This window comes from Podarcis vaucheri (assembly GCF_965113315.1).
Source record: "Podarcis vaucheri genome assembly, chromosome: 6".
NCBI classification, from domain to species: Eukaryota; Metazoa; Chordata; class Lepidosauria; order Squamata; family Lacertidae; genus Podarcis; species Podarcis vaucheri.
In genome coordinates this window covers 36,041,274-36,061,116 of record NC_138764.1, presented here as the reverse complement: position 1 = coordinate 36,061,116, position 19,843 = coordinate 36,041,274, and the positions used below count along the sequence as shown (strand labels likewise).

The 19,843-nt window shown below is 42.3% G+C and overlaps 1 protein-coding gene across 1 annotated transcript in view; it reads right to left on the bottom strand.

Moving 5' to 3' along the window:
• COL24A1 (collagen type XXIV alpha 1 chain) overlaps window positions 1-19,843 on the bottom strand; it is a 168,601-nt gene that overhangs the window by 134,708 nt on the left and 14,050 nt on the right. Inside the window, exons 2-4 of the mRNA XM_082227706.1 lie at window positions 16,189-16,253; window positions 7,749-9,043; window positions 3,427-3,480 (exon numbers count right to left, since the gene is read on the bottom strand). Of these exons, the coding sequence (XP_082083832.1) occupies window positions 3,427-3,480; window positions 7,749-9,043; window positions 16,189-16,253 (1,414 nt within the window). The remainder of the gene's footprint in view (window positions 1-3,426; window positions 3,481-7,748; window positions 9,044-16,188; window positions 16,254-19,843) is intronic.

Sequence of the window (19,843 nt, the reverse complement as noted above, 5' to 3'; positions counted from 1 at the left end):
CCAGGCCAGCCAATGAAACGTACTCAAATAAAAATGCAGTAATAATAAAAAATTTAAAAAGAAAAATCCTAATAAAACACATCAGGTGAACTGCAGCAAAAGAATAGTTATCAAAAGTTTCTCCCTCCTCCCCTCACAGACTGAATGCCAACTCAAAGCTAGTTAAGCGTTGAAAGAACATAGGACATCTAGCATATGTCTCTGGAGAGGGAAGCCTGAGAGATACCACTGAGAAAGAGTTGTTGTACACACCATTCACAGGGCCTCTTACAGCATGAGCAACTGGTTCAGGGCCTCCGTTGATAAGCATAGTAAAATGGACATGCTCAAGCAATACAAATAGATGAAGAGAATAAAAAAATATATAGCAGCGTATCCACAGAGGTCTTCTCTGGAATATGATTCAACAATATATGATTTATTTACCGCTGCCTGATTGGGTTGGATTTTTATACAATGAACTTTGTTTGTTTGTTTTAGATTGTTGCTTTCCCCTGTTTAGCTATTCTTTGTTTAACTGGTGCATAGAGTTGTACAATAAATAAAAGAAAAACAGGCAAAGCTGGGTTATTCCATTCACACAATTGGCCCTCCTTGACTAACAAACTAGGCCTAAGTGAGGCCACCATGTTTATGGCACCCTCAACTGTCAAGTCAGTAGAGGGGCCAACCTCATCCTTTGTTTCAGTCTTTCAGTCTACCCCCAGCTATTTCTACATATTCTCTTCCAATACGCAAATGGCTGGTTTATGTGGCCCTGTATCATCACCCTGCTCTGCAAGATCCTAGTGATTTATTTAACTTTCAACTTGGCCCCCACCACGTTAAGTAATAGATCATGAAGAAGAAGCAGTAGCGGGTGGTAGGGTAGGATTGCTAAGTCGCCCCTGGAAGCTGGATAGAAAAGGGGCAACAGTGAAGTGCAAAAGTGCCTGAGGAGCTAACCTGGCATTCCTACTGGCATGGTGGCACTGAGATACCCCCTTCTCTGCCCAAGTAGTACCAACTCAGTCAGAGAGAGGTCAGATGAATGGCACAGCCCCACCACACTACCCGGGACTGAGTAATAGTAATGTAATATATTATCATTATCGTTACCATACCGCTTTATATTTTTCAAGGGGGGAAAAACCTCAAAGGGGCTCACAGTCTACATTAAACCATCAAATGGAAGAAGCCAAAATAGAACATAAACGAAGAAAGTCAAACACAAAGCAACACAAGTTAACGAAAAATATCTTTTAACATTTCAGAGAAAACCTTGCTAAAGGAAGTCAAATGTAAGATGTGCACTTAAAACACAATTAGCAAGAGAATGATAAATTATCAGAGGTTCAGCATGTTGTATATTTTCCCCCAGTAAAAATAAAATATAAATATAGAGAGAGGGGTCAGCAGGAAGTGTTCTGCTCCTACCCAAATAGAAGTGTGTGGATGAAAAGTAGAACCACATAGTTCTATTGGTAATGTATATAAATATAAGTATATGTTTGAACAGAGATGCTATTCAAACATATTCAATTCAATTTCTGGATATGTTTCACTTATGCTAGTTCAAGTAACTTTCCACACACTCGTGCAAGTCTTGATTTATGAAAATGAGATGAAATAATCAAGTCCCAGTGATTTCAGCAACACCAAATTCCAGATCATTATGCTAATCCAGAAAGATTAATTAATCCATGTGCAGAAACATGCTCCTTTGTATAGAGGCCACCTGTTAGGAATGGGTCCAAATGCAATGAGAGTGCTGTGGAGTTCTGCGCCATGTGCGTTTCTGCACCACATATGCTCAGCCCAAATAATCAGTCAGTGCTGCCAACTCTGATACTGCTGATCGTTGTTGGAATCTTTTTTCTCTTCCCTCTCCTTACAGCAGTTAATAAGGGCTGCCAAAATTGACACCTTCAGTTATTTGGCAAGGAGATCTTCACATGCAGCTTGCCAATACACGTGGGAATCTCTGCATCAGTGCCATTGTTTACTTGATGAGTTAGTTTTTGCTAATTATAACATGCTGAAAGGTACTTCTTAAATATGTCAACTCATTTGCAACTAACGGTCTTGCCACTGGAACGTCAAAATGTTGGTTACACCACTTGTGACATATTCAGGTAAATTTTAGGGATTTCTAAAGGAAATTTCAGGGATAACCCAGGGATGTACAAGAGAAAAAGCACTGGTGAAAAAAATTCATAAAGTGCTATAACTTGCAGTATCAGAAGTGGGAAGTGTTACTCTAAAATAAAATAAGCTTGGAATTTGTAACATACTCAGAATTGCACTGTTAAAAACAGCCATGCTTGAATAGGCAAAAAACAAGACCAAGTAAACAGCTGTCAAATGCTTAAGAATTTTTTTACTTGTCTTGCTTCGTGTGAAATCATCAAAGTGTCCTTTAACTTCATTTTCATGTGAGAAATTCCATAAACCGGTGAGGTTTTATTTTAGGTTAGAAATGGACAGAAATATGTACTTTAACTAAAGGCATCTCCACATTGACTGGACTACTAAAGTGGCTGCATATTGACCCAACTGGGCAAAGGATACAAATCAAAGATTAATGTTTAATGGATAAGCAGGATACTTATTTAATGGATCTCCTTTCCCCAAATTTTAGCTCCACATTCCCTCCTTCTCCACTTAAGAGCATAAGTTTATAAGAGGGTGCTTCCAATCCAGTATCCTTTTCTTACAGTAGCAAACCAGATGTCCATGGAAAGTGTATTTCATTAAGAGCCTACTTCCTCTAATAATTTGACCACTGCCCCAAGAGTTGCCCAAATATTCAAAGCTCTCAGAGACAAAATCTACCAAATATTGCATTAAGTCAGATAAGCCACATTATGTGCTTTAATGCAACTTTGCTTAATTTCTATAATTGCAAAACGAGCTGCACTGAAACAGAATTTAGGCTTTTCTTTCGAAAGGGTGCAATCCTGGGTATTTCAAGGGGTATTTAGAAGGTGTAGAATTTCCTTGCAGTCGTTCAAAGTATGACTGCATTATCCTGCTAATAAGGTACACTATATATTCCTAAGGCAGCTTTTCCTCTCTCCAGCTGTGGATAATTCCTCCTTCATTGTTTTTTACTCTCTAGCTCTGGAATGCAGTGATCTAGGAAGCCCACTCCCCTTCATTCCAACAACCAAATGAACATGACCTTTAGGTTGCAGAGTCACAGACGATGAGAAGACTGAAAAACATAAGGATTAGTGTAGCAGCAAACCAACGTTCAGTGGAAGTGCAAAGCAAAAAGTACTGCTTTGTCTATTTCTTATTTCAACACATGCCATATCATGATAATTAACAACAAAGCTTTCTGCACTTAATCTGTTATGAGCGTATGAGAAGAGTCAGAGCTATAGCGTCCCATTTGATCATTAACGATCATGTGTTAGGAACAACAGATCAGCCTTTACTTACCCTCGGACCTCTTTTCCCTGCTGGACCAGGTAATCCTGGAGAACCTTGGGGTCCCTAGAGGTAAACAAACAAACAAATAGGTTAAAGCTAACATCAAACAAATGAATGAACTCTGGTGACAAGTGTAACTCAACACATCCTATTTTGACAACATTTAGACACATTGAATTGCATGAGATTATTTTTACTGTGTGTTCTTTGAAAGAGGAAAAGGCATTGCTGGAAATAACCACTGCAGTGATTCTCACCATCCCTAACTATTGGCCATGCTGGCTGGGACAGATGACAGTTGTAGCCCAAAATATCTGGAGGCCACCATATGGAGATTAAGATTGTGAAATGTTCAATCATAGAATCACAGAACTGAGTTGGAATGGACCTTGAGTGTCATCTATAGTCCAACCCCCTGCAATGCAGGAAACTCAACTAGATTATACATGGCAGGTGGCTATTCAACCTCTGCTTAAAAGGTCCATTTGCAGCTTTTAAATCTGTGAACATCTACCCCCCCTTTTAAAGATAAGAGGGACAAGAAAAACCAAATTTCTGAATTGTGAAAGTTAGTACAGAACCACAGAATGAAGATCACATTCTTCTCTCATCCCGACGCAAATCCCACTCTTGCAAAACAAGGAGCTATGACAAGGAGCTGCCTAAGAACATCTGCATATACATCTGCATTATCAGTCTTTGTGTCCCTTCTTTAAGAGGGATATTGTCATTTTCTGCCCAGGACTCTTGGTCACTTCTTACTCTTGTGGAGATCTATCCCTGAGCAGCAGCAGCAGCAGCTCTCTGCAAGATGAAGCAGAGATTAAGGGCCCCAACTGGGAATGGGGAGCAAGTGGCAACTCAACAGTACAGCGGTGCCTGCATAAGGTCCCATGTTCAAATCCCTGACATCTTCAACAAAAAGGATTAGGTAGCTGGAGCTACCCAAGGGAGGGCACTCCATAAGGGAGATGCTACTACCAAGAAGATGCGTTTTTGTGCTGTCACCAAGTGACAATCCAGTGGTCATCAAATGACCAGAGGGTCTTCTCAGAAGGTCTTATGAATTGCCAGGGAGGGGTGTCTGCAAGGTCCCTGGTGGTTCAGGGTTTCAGCAGCAAAACAAGTCCATCAGTAGTGGGTTAGATGGACCAAATGGCTTGACTTGCTCTAGGGCAGCTTCCTCTTAGTTGAAACACCTGCTTGATCCTGCAGGAATCTACCCTGCAGAAGCACAGAGCAGGCTTCCACTCTCCAGCTCCATCCCTTCCATTCTAGTACAGTACGTGTGTGATTTGGTTTAGAGCAGAGGACAAGAGCCTATAACAATATAAGGCAAACTGCTTCCTTCTCCCACTCCCCCTGCCCTCCAATTGCTGCTCCTGGCATAGCTACATGTCTGCACAACTAGCTTCAGGTACTAGGGCAGCCTTGGTGGTCTCTGCTAGAATGCATATACCAGTAACAGGCCTCTCTACAAAGCCAGCTTGAATCTTCCTCAGTGGATGCCCAGGCAACAGATTTTAGGCAAAGACTAGTGTTGCAAACATTTGGTAAAGATGTTGACAGAGTAGGAGGAAGGTGAACTGAATTAGCTATGCTACTTTAACTCAATGGCGGAACAGAAAGGAAGCTGATATTCGTTTTTTTGCCATCAGCAATCACGTACTATTGCTATGTACACTATAAATCTCAGCGAAACATCTGGTTTCTCCATTAGTTTGTTTGCTTTTAATTTTTCGAACATCTCTGATCATGCTTTCTGCACATGGCTGCAAGAAGTAACACTGCTATGCAGAATTCCGTCGTCTGGATTTCTAGCAAATACACATTACATACAAAACAAAAGCTATAGTTGCAAGCTGCCTTAAAACGTTTCTGTTTTCAGTGTTCCTGAATAAACTAAAGCCCTAGAGCTGAAACAAACATTCTTCACATCTCTCTCTCTCATATTTAGAGATACATTGCTACACCTTAAAATGATTCTGTCGAGAAATTCAAATAACACAAAAACATGTAGAATATATCACAAAAGCATTCTGAAAATGATTATTTAAATAGCTGTGTTCATTTAACATTGACTTTTAAATAGTCACTTTTCTGGTTGCCTGTGGATCAAATTAGAGATTTCATCCTGTGGTTGTAAAGTGATATGATACTAAAAAGACTTAACTGAAAAGCAGCTTCTGTCCCTTAAATTTATTCAGTCTGCATGCATAAAAACACATTGGGAAAACCATTGGGGATATCCATTTTCTGTACTTTTCCCAGTACATAAACGCACACATCATCTTGCACTGCACATTATAAGGTGTGCTCTTCTGACACAGGTATTAATAGGAAACTGGTGCACAGGAAGGAGCACTCAGTGACTTAGGAGTGACAGAGTTGTATCTTCGTAAAACAGAGATGGACTACATTGTTGGCAACAACAAAAAGTGTATTGTGTAACACTTAAAGCCTAACAAATGTATTTTGGCATAAGCTTTCACGAAATAGAGTCCAGTTTGTCAAAGGTTGATACACTGTTAGCAGCCTAGAAATGAATCAGCAAAAAGGAGTAAAAACAGAAGGACTCATTTATTGGCAATTGTAGAATGGGAAGCAATTTATTGTAGGCCAGTAGGCCACGGAACTAAATATATTTAGCAACTGTTCTGATATCAAACAATGCAGACTTCTGACAAGTGGCTCAAAAGCCGCACAAAGTACCTGAACACAAAACTAGAGAATCAGAAACCCAGAATATGTGTGGGGTATCTTGGTCTCCACCAAACTACAACTCCCAGCCCCAGCATTGCCAATGTGATAGGGATGTTGAGATCTGTAGTTCAACATGGGGGGGGGGGGGCAAAGACTCCCTATACATGATCTAGCAGACGCCTGGAAGTTATATATCTATCTCAGAAATGATCCAATAAAGAGGGATCATGTGTACTGAATTGTCCCTATGCCTAAAATTATTTTCATTCCCAACACCAACTACAGGCAAATTAGACAACCATGTCTCTGTGCCCTGTTTTGGCTCTTACCTTGCGTCTAACTTTGGGCAAGCACATTCTGCTGCCACTATAAACTCACCTTTACAGCAGCACTTTCATCTTCCACAGAAAATAACAAAAAAGGGTTCCCTGCTTATTTTCCTCCCTTGTTCCATGTAGTGATAGCTCCTTGCACCTCCTTGCATGGGACAAATTCATTAGGATGAAGCAACTTCATCAGTTGGAAGAAGAAAAGACTAGCGTATTTTGCGCCCCATAGGAGGCTCCGGCCCATAGGACGCACCTAGTTTTTTTTGGGGGGGGGGGAAATAAAGAAACAAATTTTTATTCCCCCCCCCCCGGTGCGGGGCTGGAAGAACCAGGTCGGGGAACAGTGGGAAGGCACGCTCTGCCTCCCCGCTGTCCCCCGAGCTTGTGGGGCTGGCGATGGGCAGAGCTGTGCTGATCCCGGGATGGCAGGCAGCTCTGCGCCGCCATCCGGAGCGGGGCGGGACTTAGTGCCCCGCTCCGGATGGCAGCGCAGAGCTGCGCTGGTCCCAGGACTGCAGGCAGCCCTGCGCGGCCACCGGGAGCGGGGCGGAGCTTCGCCCCCAGGCTCCGGATGGTGGCGCAAAACTGCGCTGATCCCGGGACTGCAGGTAGCTCTGCGCAACCCTCGGAGCCGGTCTCCCGAGGGTTGCGCAGAGCTTCCTGAAGCCTGGAGAGCGAGAGGGGTCGGCGCGCACCGACCCCCCTCACTCTCCAGGCTTCAGCGAAAGCCTGCATTCGCCCTATAGGACGCAGGCACATTTCCCCTTCATTTTTGGAGGGGGAAAAGTGCGTCTTATGGGGCGAAAAATACGGTACTCAAAGAAGAGTGGAGTAACCTCATTATAGGTGTTACTTCATTAAGAATGTAATGAACCAGCCCTTACAGCAGGTACCCTCCACGTATTAAACCATGTTATAAACAACATTATCAAGATTAAGTTGGCAGATTCCCAGTGCCAAGTAAGTGTCTTATTTGGCATTGACCGTAAGGCTTCTAGCATTCAAACAGTAGAATGTCATAAATGAGAAAAGGTTCTAGCCTCTTCCTCTAACCTTCGGTTTAGTTCTCTGCCTCAACATGTTTTTTTCTGCATCCACAGCAACAAACCCTACTTTTATCAGAGACCACAAGTTCCAGGTTATTTCTTATACCTCCAGCTTAAAGTATCAAACTGAAACCACAGGAAATTCCTGAGTCAATTTGTTGAGTCGCTATGCGTCAATGTGTTGAGTCACTATGGTGTATAACCTGCGAACTCCTGCTGCATTTTATTAAGGAACATAAACAAGACAACTTACCGGCGGCCCGGGGTCTCCTTTAGGCCCTCTCAGATTCTCGAGTTCAAACATCCTTTCCAATTCTTCATAGTCGTAATCGTAACCGTCAATATCAAGTTCATAACTGGTTTCTGCGTTGTAAATGTCATCAATCGGAAATGTCCCTTCGTCCCTTGAACCAAGCTGGTTATCGAAAGGTGTGGAATCAGAGGCTCCATATAATGTTGTGTTTAAAACTTGCTGCAGCTCAACGGGTTCATATGGATACTGCTTTGATGTGCCAGTTTTGGTTTTAGTCTGCTTTATGGAAAACAGCAGATCGGGGTAGGTTTTCCTGCTTTTATCACCCATGGCATTATCTGTAAGGTTTGGAGGCAATTTTGTGAGAGCCTGGAAGCCATCTTTCTTTTTGCTGGCATCTTGCTGAGGAATTTTCGATGCTTTCACAATTCCCTGGTCATCTGGTTCCGGTATAATTTCCAATGCAGTACCATTTTCTAATAAACGAGGTGTCAGGGGAGAGGATGTCTCTAGGGGTTCTGGTGGCATGTGGACTGATACACCGTTGCTGCTACGAAGGTTTGATTCTCCTTTCCTTGTACTCAATGGCATGGAAACTGGTTGGGTTTCTTCATCCAACTGTTTGCTTGGCGGCACCCCAAGGGACGTGTCTGGAGGAATCGTTTGAGACCGGTATGTGTCAGCTTGACGACACTGTTGTTTCACATATTTACAATAGTTTGCCAAGGCTTGTGCAGAGGGGATAATGTCCAGCTGACAAATTATTCCTTCAAAGTTGACTGAATGGGAGTTCATCCTTCCTAAAGTAAACAAACTCTGCGAATCGAACGGCTGTACTTTAGAAATAGTCTCCCTGCTGAAGTGCTTTCTTCCACATTGAGTATACAGGGACACGGCTTTTTCCGTAACGTCAATAGCAAATGTGTGCCACTGCTCATCATGAACAGTGTAATCAAAATATACAGACTGCTTCCCTCCAGTATGCACCATTATCTTCCTTGGGAGCAACTGGACACCAAACTGCAGTCTATTTTTATTTCTAACACTGAAAAGAAAGGCATTGTTTACTGCGTAAGAACGTAAGCTAACCAAAAGGGTGAACTGGGAGCCTATGTGTGATGCTATCACTTGAGAGACAGGCACCTCAATGGCTGCATTTGTGGACAAAACAACTCCTGAGGCACTTAGGTGAACCCCCTGAGGTAATGAAGTACGTGACAAAGGCTGTGCAGTCCCTGTTGATGGTTGATGAAGAGCTTGCCCACTTAGGCCTAAATGATGAAGAATATCTATGCCTAGGGGAGGAAAGAGAAAGGAAGGGGTGAGACAACTTCATTCTTAATTTTATTCAAATGCTTTATATTAACTCTGTGCTTATCCACACCTTCTTTTCCTCCACACTTTCCAGGCATGGTCCACACCTGAAGTGCCACAAAAACCCACTCTTTAAAGCTGAATTGGAGCAAACAGAATTACCATTTGTTCCAAGTCAGTAGCAAAGAGAGGGTTTTCCAGCTCAAACACAGGATAGGAGAATGGCAGAAGGTGTGGTATGAATTCATATGAATAATGTATGCCTAACAGTATTTCATAACAATATTTCATACATATAACGAAGGCATCACTCATGGTTCTGTGGATGCCACCACAATATGTTATTTCCACATGGTTGACCATAACCTTGACCCTTACACAAGGCTAACAATTCTACTTCCCAACTAGTTTCATACATTAAAATTTCATCTAAGTCAATTTTGTTTTAAACGGGGCAACCCACCCTCAAAATGTCAGAATTCTGCTGGTCTTTCGACAACATTTTTCACCTGACTTCATAACTAGAAAGGCTTGCATTTGGTGAATATTAAACTGAGGGGCAATTTTGGATTCTAAACCCTAGAGAAAAAAACAAACAAACGTAAGAATAGCTTTGACCAGGCATCCCCAAATTCGGCCCTCCAGCTGTTATAGGACAACAACTCCCATCATCCCTAGCTAACAGGACCAGTGGTCAGGGATGATGGGAATTGTAGTCCAAAAACAGCTGGAGAGCCGAGTTTGGGGATGCCTGGCTTTGCTGGATCAGGCTGGTAGCCCACCTAGTCCAGCATCTTGGGCTCAGAGCAGCCAACCAGATGCCCATGGAGAGCTCACAAGCAGGAGGTCAGCACAACTGCACTCCCCCCTCCTGTGGTTTCCAGCAACTACTATTAAGAAGCATACCGTCTCCGAGTGTGAAGGCAGAGTACAGCCATTGCGTCTGGGTAACTATTGATAACCTTGTCCTCCGAGAATTTGTCTTATCCTCTTTTAAACCCATCTAAGTTGGTGGTCATAATTGCCCCCAGCAGGAGCCCAATTCTTACTACAACTAAGCACTGTGTGAATAAGTACTTCCTTTTGACCATGGGTAGACAAACTAAGGCCCGGGGGCTGGATCCGGCCCAGTTGCCTTCTAAATCTGGCCCGCAGATGGTCCAGGAATCAGTGTGTTTTTACATGAGTACAATGTGTCCTTTTATTTTAAATGCATCTCTGGGTTATTTGTGGGGCCTGCCTGGTGTTTTTACATGAGTAGAATGTGTTCTTTTATTTAAAATGCATCTCTGGGTTATTTGTGGGGCATAGGAATTTGTTCATTCCCCCCCCCCTCCAAAATATAGTCCGGCCCCCCACAAGGTCTGAGGGACAGTGGACTGGCCCCCTGCTGAAAAAGTTTGCTGACCCCTGCTTTTGACTGTCCTGAATCTTCCAACCTTGCGCTTCCTTAGATTCCCATGAGTTCTATGGTTATGAGAGAAAAACCTGCTGAACTCATTCCTATCTACACTTTTCTTCCCCCAGTTGTTTTTCTACCAGCAGGTCCTTCTGGACACAGAAGAAAAAATGGCTGGGGAGAAATTATTTTTGGGGAGGAGAAAGCATAGGTTGGGGAATGTGTGCAGAGGAGGACAACCAAGATGATCAAGGGTCTGGAAACCAAGACTTAGGAAGAATGGTTGAAGGATCTTGGGGTGTACAGCCTGGCAAAGAGGAAACTAAGAGGTGATACGATAGCCGTCTTCAAATATCTGAAGAGCTGTCACATGGAAGGTGCAGCAAACTTGATTGCTTCTGCTTTGGAGAAAAGAGATTCTGACTAAACATCAGGAAGAACTTTCTGACAGATAAGAGCTGCTGGACAGCAGAACATGCCCTTGGGAGGTTGGGGACTCTCCACTGGAGGTTTTTAGGCAGAGGTTGAATGGCCATCTGTCATGCTTTAGTTGAGATTCCTGCATTGGAGGGGGTTGAACTAGATGGCCCGGGAGGGGGGGTTGCTTCCAACACTAATCCAGCTCCCTCACCTCTTGCTCACTGATCTTGTGCTTGACATCTTCTATCTCCAACCTAGTTCATAGGAAAGAAATGGCCACCTGCTTCTGACACATGGATCTGCCATTCTCACAACTAGATTGGACCTGACATATTAAATGTTGCTTGGACTAATGTTAGCAGAGTAGCAACTCTGTGTTTAAGTCCCCAAAATGGCATCACATCCTCATACACCTGGTGCCTAATCCTAAAAGCTGCTAGGCCATCTCATAGTATCAAAGCAGGAAGGGTATTTACATGATCAATTCCTCTTTGAGTTCTGAGAACAGCAGGATGTTACCTCAGGATTAAAGTGCTGATGAACGGTCAAGTCTCTGTCAGCATGAAAGCAAGTCGAAGCCAAAGCTAAGTCAAGAGAGTCCTTGAAACATAAGGATTTCCACAGACTTTACCAAGAAATTAGGTTTCATTTCCCAACCTGCCTTCCCTCTGTTTACCAAAGATATTACTAGCAAATGTTAAGAGCAGACACATCTTGGCTCCGGTTCCAGCAAAAATGTGCACATATGCACACAAATATCGAAGACATTTCTGGAAAGGTTTTTTAAAATTGGCATAGAATGCATACGTTTGACTGTGCTATACATCTTGAAAATTAGTTACACACCTTGCAGTGGTTCTAGTCATGTTAGGGAGTGCACAATGGTGCCAAGTTTACAAATGGCAAGCAGCCGGCATGGCCTGAGGCACAGGAAGTCCTATCATTTGGGGTGGGGTGGGGGGGTTACACATCTGCCAACTCTTTTGGATGTCCAGCTGCAAAACAATTCATTTATTTAAGCTATAGTCTAATCTGCAGTAATTGTAGGCTTGGTTATGGTACAGTGAGAAATCAATGTTATAAGTTGAAGGCCAAAATCTTCCATGCATGATCATGGCTTAGCTGCAAATTTATTTATTTATTTGTTACTTTTTTTAAAAAAAAATTGTTTTCGTTTTGTTTTACAGAGGCCAAATCAAGCATAGATTGGGTTTTTCTGGGGCACAGTAGAAGTTTTGTTCCAAGTCTAATATGGTATTTTCCGCTCTGTGGGGTGTGGGTAACTCTAATAAATGCTAAGTTTAACATATCAATCTCTCCCTCTTCCAAGTAGCAAATTGTACTAGTAAGTGCTGACAGGATTCAAGACTAAACAGAATGAGAAATGTGTTGGGATGAGGGGACCAAACTTTGCAAAAATAAGTACAAAAAAGGGACATCGCTGGTTAGTAGCTGGCTGGCATCATGAGAAAGAGTGTCCCACATTTTGTTGCAGGTCCCCCTCATATATTTTTATTTATTATGTATTTCATTTTTGAATCACTTATTATGACATTCAAAGTGATTTCACAACATGATATTAAACAACTGCATTTTCCTTTTATCTATTTTATAAAAACCCAATTACATACATAAAAACCAATTTTAAATCCAATAAAGATATTGACTAGATACTTACTAAGATCTTTTCATACTACTCTGTACCACAACTAGTCAGAGGACAGTTTACAAAAAATAATAATAATAACGTAAACCAAAAACATAATACATAATAAACAAAATAATTAAAATTATTATGTAAACAATTACATATGGTTAAATTTAACTTTTAAACTGAAAGTGTGATTTTCAAAAGAGTCAGGAATACATTTATACAGGGTTCCCCCCTGGAAAACGTTTCCAGAAAATTTTCATATACAAATTAGGGTAACTTGCACAGGAAAAATTTCTGATGGCCTGATCTGCCCTGTTTATTTTTACTTGCATTTGGTCAACAAAGCTAAAAACTGTCAAACTGACCAGCTAGCCTAGCATTTATTTGCAAGTGGCATCTATTCATTGTTACTGATGGACTTATGAAACAGATTTTTCTCCACCTCACATCACTGTGAGATTAGCAGTGGAGGCAAACAGTGGTTTCCTGAAGAATTATGATATAAGCCTCTCTGAAGGTGGAAGGTGTTTCTCTGAAACAAAGGTGGGAGCTGAGTGCAGGGTGGGGACCAAAGGCGGGCAAACTACCCCAGAAGGAGCATGATGTGCCCCTCACCAGAGGTACTACTCCTCCCCTAACACCCCATACATCCCACTACAGGTATATATTTCTGATTAAGAGCACAATGCGTCAATCCCCCAAATGCAGAAAGCAGATTATTCCTCCACATGGCCAGCTATGAATGTGCAAGCAAGCTTTGGGATGTGAGGGCAATCACCTCAAAGCAATGACCCACACCGCTTCAGGCAGGCCTTTGAGCCTGAGGCAAATGTGCGGAAAGCTATAACCACGTCATCCGCACTGCTCAAAAGCTCTTTCTAAATATAACAGTGTTCAAAGACACTTAACAGAATGCATTCTTTTGGAGCACATGTAATCCACTTGCTTTCTCCTCATTCCAGCGGCCATTCCCGCCCCCCATTAATGATCAGTTATTCCTTCCCGCACACAGATGTCGGCATCTGATTTCATTTACTCTCTAAATTAAAAAAAGAAGAAAGAAATCAAAGGATAGGCAATCTCCTTGCAACATATATTTATGATTTGTAATCTTGAAAATGGCTTGTTTCAAGTCCAGGAGAGACTTTCTTCTATGCTTGCCTGCAGACTCCCATTAATCATTCCCCTAAATCATAGGGGGATAAGGGTAACAGGACTGCATCTTCTCCCTCAAACACCCCGTGCATTGTCAAGGAAGCACAGTCAGGGAAGCCATCAAATTCCTTTTCTCCCTATATGTGCCACATGTCTCCAGTTTTTCCTGTATTTTGAAAGTTTTCTATTCCAAATAACCTAAGAAATCCAGATGCCAAATGACAGAACAGGTTTTCAGCCCATCACATCTAAAGGGCTTGAGGTAAGGAATAATGCTTTGAACAACACAGGTGCCTGTGATAAATTCAAGAGCAGCAGAACACAAAGGAATGAATACAAAGAACTATGAAGCTACTTCGCTGTTTCTTTAGGCTGCTTAAATGGCATCCCTACCATCACCACAATGGAAGTCACTTTTGAAACACAAAGAAGTCTATTGCTCAATTTTAGAAAAACAACAAATTGCATAATCCCAAATCCCTGGTGTTCCTAAACCAGCCTTTTGCATCTTGGCCAAATAAGAACTACAGCCATTGCCAGCAGATATGATGGGTAAAATCTTCAGAAGAACGTAACTTAAGAGTCAGTGAGTTGAAATACCTATTAGGTCATGAAGCCCACCAGGTGAGCCTGAACCACTCACAATTTCTCAGGTTGGTCTACCTCAACAGGGTTATTGTAAGGATAAAATGGAAGGGGGCATTGGAGGAAGGGCATGATGAAAAGATATGACATAATATCTTTGTCATATGACAAAAACAAAGAACTTAAGTGTTTCCCATGAAAACATCGGAAAAATGGAAGACAAGAGGCACGGGTTATGTCAGTAAACTCTACTTGCAGTGTGTGTCAGATGACTGTAAACTAGCTCAGGATTAGTTGTTGTGTCTCCCTGACATGAAACTTTCCAGTGAGCAGGATGTTTGTCCTCCATACAACAAAACTACAGTGGTACCTCGGGTTACAGATGCTTCAGGTTACAGATGCTTCAGGTTACAGACTCCGCTAACCCAGAAATAGTACCTCGGGTTAAGAACTTTGCTTCAGGATGAGAACAGAAATCGCGCAACAGCGATGCGGCAGCAGCAGGAGGCCCCATTAGCTAAAGTGGTGCTTCAGGTTAAGAACAGTTTCAGGTTAAGAACGGACCTCCAGAACGAATTAAGTTCTTAACCCAAGGTACCACTGTACTAGAAGACCAATGTGGTAAAGGCCAGGAACAGTTTTATCATGTGAACTGTAGTCTTTCTCAATCACCTCTAAAATTCTTCATATTTCTTCATGCAACTATAACCTGAGTAGATACCACAAAATAGAAGAAGTCTCATAGTGAGCTGGTTTGGATGAAACACTAAGTCAAACTAGGATATTGCAAATTTGTAAGCTCTGAGAGAGAGGAGATTGCCGCCACTTTTCTCCTCCTCTGGGTCCTGCTGTTGAATGAAGCCATGGTTTGGCTTTACGGTGTCAGAATCTGGGCTTATGGTTTGTTTCCTCCAGATAAACATGAATTACTTCTTGTGGTTTATCTGGAATGAGACAAACCACGAGTCTGGGTTCAGACAACATGATAAGACAAACCATGGCAGGGCAGCTGTAGCTGCAGCTAGACTAGAGGAGGAATGCAGCAGCCACAATCCTCATTCCTAGAAGTCTCACACTCAAACATTCAAACAAAATTACAGCTTAGCTTAGTATAGATTTGGGGAACCTGTGGTCCTCCAGAGGTTGCTAGATTACAAGTCCCATAATTCCAACCCATTGTCCTTGCTGACTAGGGCTGATGCAAGTTGGAATTCATGAACATCTGGATGGTCACAGGTTCCCCATCCTTGGCTTAGTGTTCCATGCAAACCAGCTCATTTGTTTCAAAGATGACAACCCCAGCACAGGTTTTAACTGCTGCTAAAATAGATACAGATGCTAACTTCAGATGTTAGCATCCCAGAACAAGTGCCCAGCCATCTGTCCTCTGAATAAACACAAACACCAACAAAAGCACAATCAGTTGCTTTTTAGCCAACAGCTGCGTCTGAAAATTTGTGGGTGGAGGGAATAAGCCAAAAAAGCAAGTTTACTTTTTTGGCCTTAAAAATGCAAGTTCAGACTAAGTACTTATTATGTGAACTAGTTTGTTTTGGAGAGTCCCAAGAAGTGCAAAGGTAATCCGGCTTCGGTTTGCCACCCCCAAAAACACCCACGTGCAATGAAGTCACAATCAAAGCCTTTACAATGTACAAAACTTCCTTTTTGCAAGGAGTCTGCCTAAATATGTAAGCAATTTCACAGACAGAAAATCTGAGTAATTTTGAAAAGGTCAGCCTTTCTAAACTGGTTTCTTTAAACTTTTGCTCCTATTGTAACTATCTGGCATTAGAGGCCTTTGAAAAACTGAATTTCATGTCATTACTACCAGAATCCTTCATATAATTTTTTTCTCTCTTTTTTAAAGGAAGATCATTCAAATATTCTGTAATAAAATTAGGAACATGTCTCACCTTCTTCTTGTATTTGTGTAGCACCCACAGCTATACATGTTGCAAAAAAAAGGAGGAGGGTTTTCCTAAAAGAAAAAAGAAAATAATATCAAGTTAAATACACAGAAAAATATATGTTTTATCCCTAATAAGTGATGCACAATCCTTAGGTATGAAACAATTTATTCACCACCCAATTCTCAGATTCTATTAGGCTTTTCCAGGTCAGTATCCAGTTTTGCCAGAAGACCACATGTTGGTTTAGTGATGGGTAAACATGTTAAGTCTCCACCACCATTCCTGGCTGTCCCCACTCATTTTATCCGTGTCATTTTATCCGTGTCATTTTATCCGTCACCACCTGCATCTCTTATTCTTATATTTCTTCTCTTTGGAATTCCTTATTTGGCACAAGCACAGTGAACAGTAGAATTGTGAGGTTGTGTGCTATATATATATATATAGTTACACACTGTGTCAGGGCTTTTTTCAATCCCGCAGCCATCATACTGTTCAATACAAGGGCCCCCAATCTTTCTGGGCCCGGGACACATTTGGAAATCTAAGAAACAGTTCTGAGTGTCACACAATGCCCATTTCATAGAAGAAACATGGGCGAAGCTCAGAAGTCCACTCAGATAACAGGCAAAAGACCTAGGTGGCGCCGCAAGACGAACCATAATGATAAAGCAGTACGCACCACAAACAAATAAGCCCCCAAACCTTCAATCTCTTTAAAGAGATATACAGTATAAAATGGTCAGGGACAGAGGCCTTAGTAGATGCCAAAGAAGGTGTTTGTCTCAGGCAGAGCACATTGGGGACCCCAGCTGTGATATGCATTAATGTTTGTGTTACACAAAATGTTAACGTTTAGCCAAAGAGTCAGAGGTAGAAGGGGTCGAAAAGGCCATTATTCCACCTTCTAGAAATCCAATATTAGAGGACTTCCGGGGTTGACGCGATCCGGGAATGGCGGATTCCCTCCGAGCTCCGGAGGGAATCGGCTCAGCAGGGGATGGGTCTTTGCCGTGCCGGCGACACGGGGACCCTTAAAACCGCAGGCGCGGAGCCTGCGGACTGAAGACTCGGTGGGTGCCTTAAGCGCCCCCCCCCTGATTCGCGAAGAGCCTTTTTAAAGGCTGCGGAGGGGATACGGGGGGCGGCGTGGCACCGAGAGTCCATCGCTACCTCTGCTGAGCGAAGCCGCGAGCCATGACCGGAGAGCGCTGACTTCCTTCCTTGAAATTCGGCTGAGAAGAAGAACCCGTGAGTAAATTGAATTTGGACTTTAAAAATTTTACCCACTGAATTTGAGACGATCGGGGGATGTGTTAAAAGGAAGTCCGCACCCCCCCCTTGCAGACGATCCAGAGCAACGATAAAAGAACTAAGCTGGAGTGCCTACCCTGTAAAGGGTGAGTTTAAAAAGACAGTAACTTCCAAGATTTGGAAAAGAAATTTTTGAGCAGGAGAGAGGAGTGTTGGAAGGGGTATATTTCTGTCGTAAACAACCCTCCCTCCCGGGCCCGGGAGTGTCCTGCTTTGGAGCTTGTATAAGAAGTGCAGAGTTTGACAGCTGTCAAAGCTGTCAAACGGACTGTTAATAGTAGAAAAATCGTTATTTAAGACCCCTCTGGATTAAAAGGAGTTACAATTGAACTAAAATTGTTGGGAACAAAGAAACAATAATAAGACGGAGGACTGTTGGAGAAAAGAACACTAAGTAACCAGATTCCCTCTAGGGGGAATTCTGTGGAATTACAATGGCTGTGGATGGAAAGATACTGGGAGAAATCGAAAGGATGTTCTATCTGGTGGGAATCTTACAGGAGCAGACTACGGCTATGAGTGAACAATTGATGACCTTGACTTCTGAAACAAGTAGTTCTGCTGAATGTAATGAGGACCTGGCTGAGAAAGAACCCACAGCTGAACCGGAAATGATAACCAAAGAAGAGGAGAAGACAAAACAAGAAAGAGAAGAATTGAAATGGGAAAACATTGTCCAGAAGCTGACACCTGTGGAATATAAACAAGGAGACTATTGGATTGAACCTACTATAAATCTACGAAAGATCCAGAAGATGAAAGTGGAGGCCCTGGGAGTCTATGAAATCAAGGAATTTAAAATAAAGAAATATAACTGGGGCCTCCACATAGACTCTGACTTATTTTGGACTGACTGTGAAAGAACTCTTTCGAGACGCGATGACCGGCATAAAGGATTACCAACTAGACCGGCGGAGAGGGACTGAAAGAGACTTGAGAGCCTCGGACGTGAGGAACCCGGGCTAAGAACTGTTATTTTGGACATGTTTTTGGAAGGGACGCAAACCGGGGATGGGAGGGAGGGAAGAATCTAGTTTTAACAACACTCAAGATCATGGGATTTAGCTAACAAGATTGTTATTTAGGACAAAATGGGAAATCGATGGAAGGGAACTGAGATCCAACTTAGAAAAAATTTAATTTTGCTTATTTTTATATAAAGGACTAATATTAAGATGGATAAGGAAATGCCAATTTGCTGATATAAATTTGGGAATAGGGATGCAAGGGAGGGGGTGGGGGGAAGTCAATGACCAGGGTTAGAAAATAACTTTTTTGGAAAGTATACATGTTTGTTGTTTTTTTCTGTTTGCGTGTTTTTGTGTCTTTGTGTTTTTGTCTTTGTCTATATAAAATGTGAAAACCCAATAAAAATTTTATTTTAAAAAAAGAAATCCAATATTAGAGTATCCCCAACAGATGGGTGTCTGGCCTCTGACTGAAGGCCTCCAGGGAGGGAGAGACCACTACCCATTGACGTTAATTGGTTCCACTGGATCGGAAACAGGTTTCCTCTAATGTTCAACTGAAATCTATCCTCAAGTCACTTGATGCCATCAGGTTTATCCCTGACCCCTGTAGCTGCAGAGAACAAGTCTTTGCCCTCTTCTGTGTGACAGCCTTTCAGTCAACAAATTATTATTATTATTATTATTATTATTATTATTATTATTATTATTATTTCATTTCAAAACCTTAATTTACCCTGTACCTTCATAGGATTACTATTCTTTTAATGTGCCTATAAGGAAGGAGATGGTGGCAGCTAGATGTGCAAACACTTTCATATAATGAGCCAAGAAGAAGAAGAAAGAGACCAGCACTTGCTTGTGCTATGTTCCATGTAGATGAGCATCATCAAGGCAAAATACCCTGAGCATTTTCCAGCCTGGTTGATTAACATCACCCAAGGCAACTGATACCATGGAAAGTGTAAAGCAAACTATAATGAACACACATGGTCTGCTACACACACAGCATGGAGATCTGTGGGAAAGAATTTGCACAAAGCATTTCATAGAATCATAGGATTGAAGAGTTGGAAGGTACCCAAGGTTCGGTTCTCAACCTGTGGGCCCCCAGTTGTTGTTGGACTACAACTCCCATCATCCCTGACCACTGGTCATGCTGACTAGGCATGATGGGAGTTGTAGTCCAACATTACATCTGGGGAACCACAGGTTGAGAAACACTGAACTAGTCCAACCCCCTGCAATGCAGGAATCTTTTGCCTACAGCCATCCATGGGTGGGCTTGAAGCACCAACCTTCCAGTTAACAGCCAGATGCACTGACCCATTTGCTCCATGTTGTTGTGGACCCTTCCCAAGAGCCCCTTTACTCTG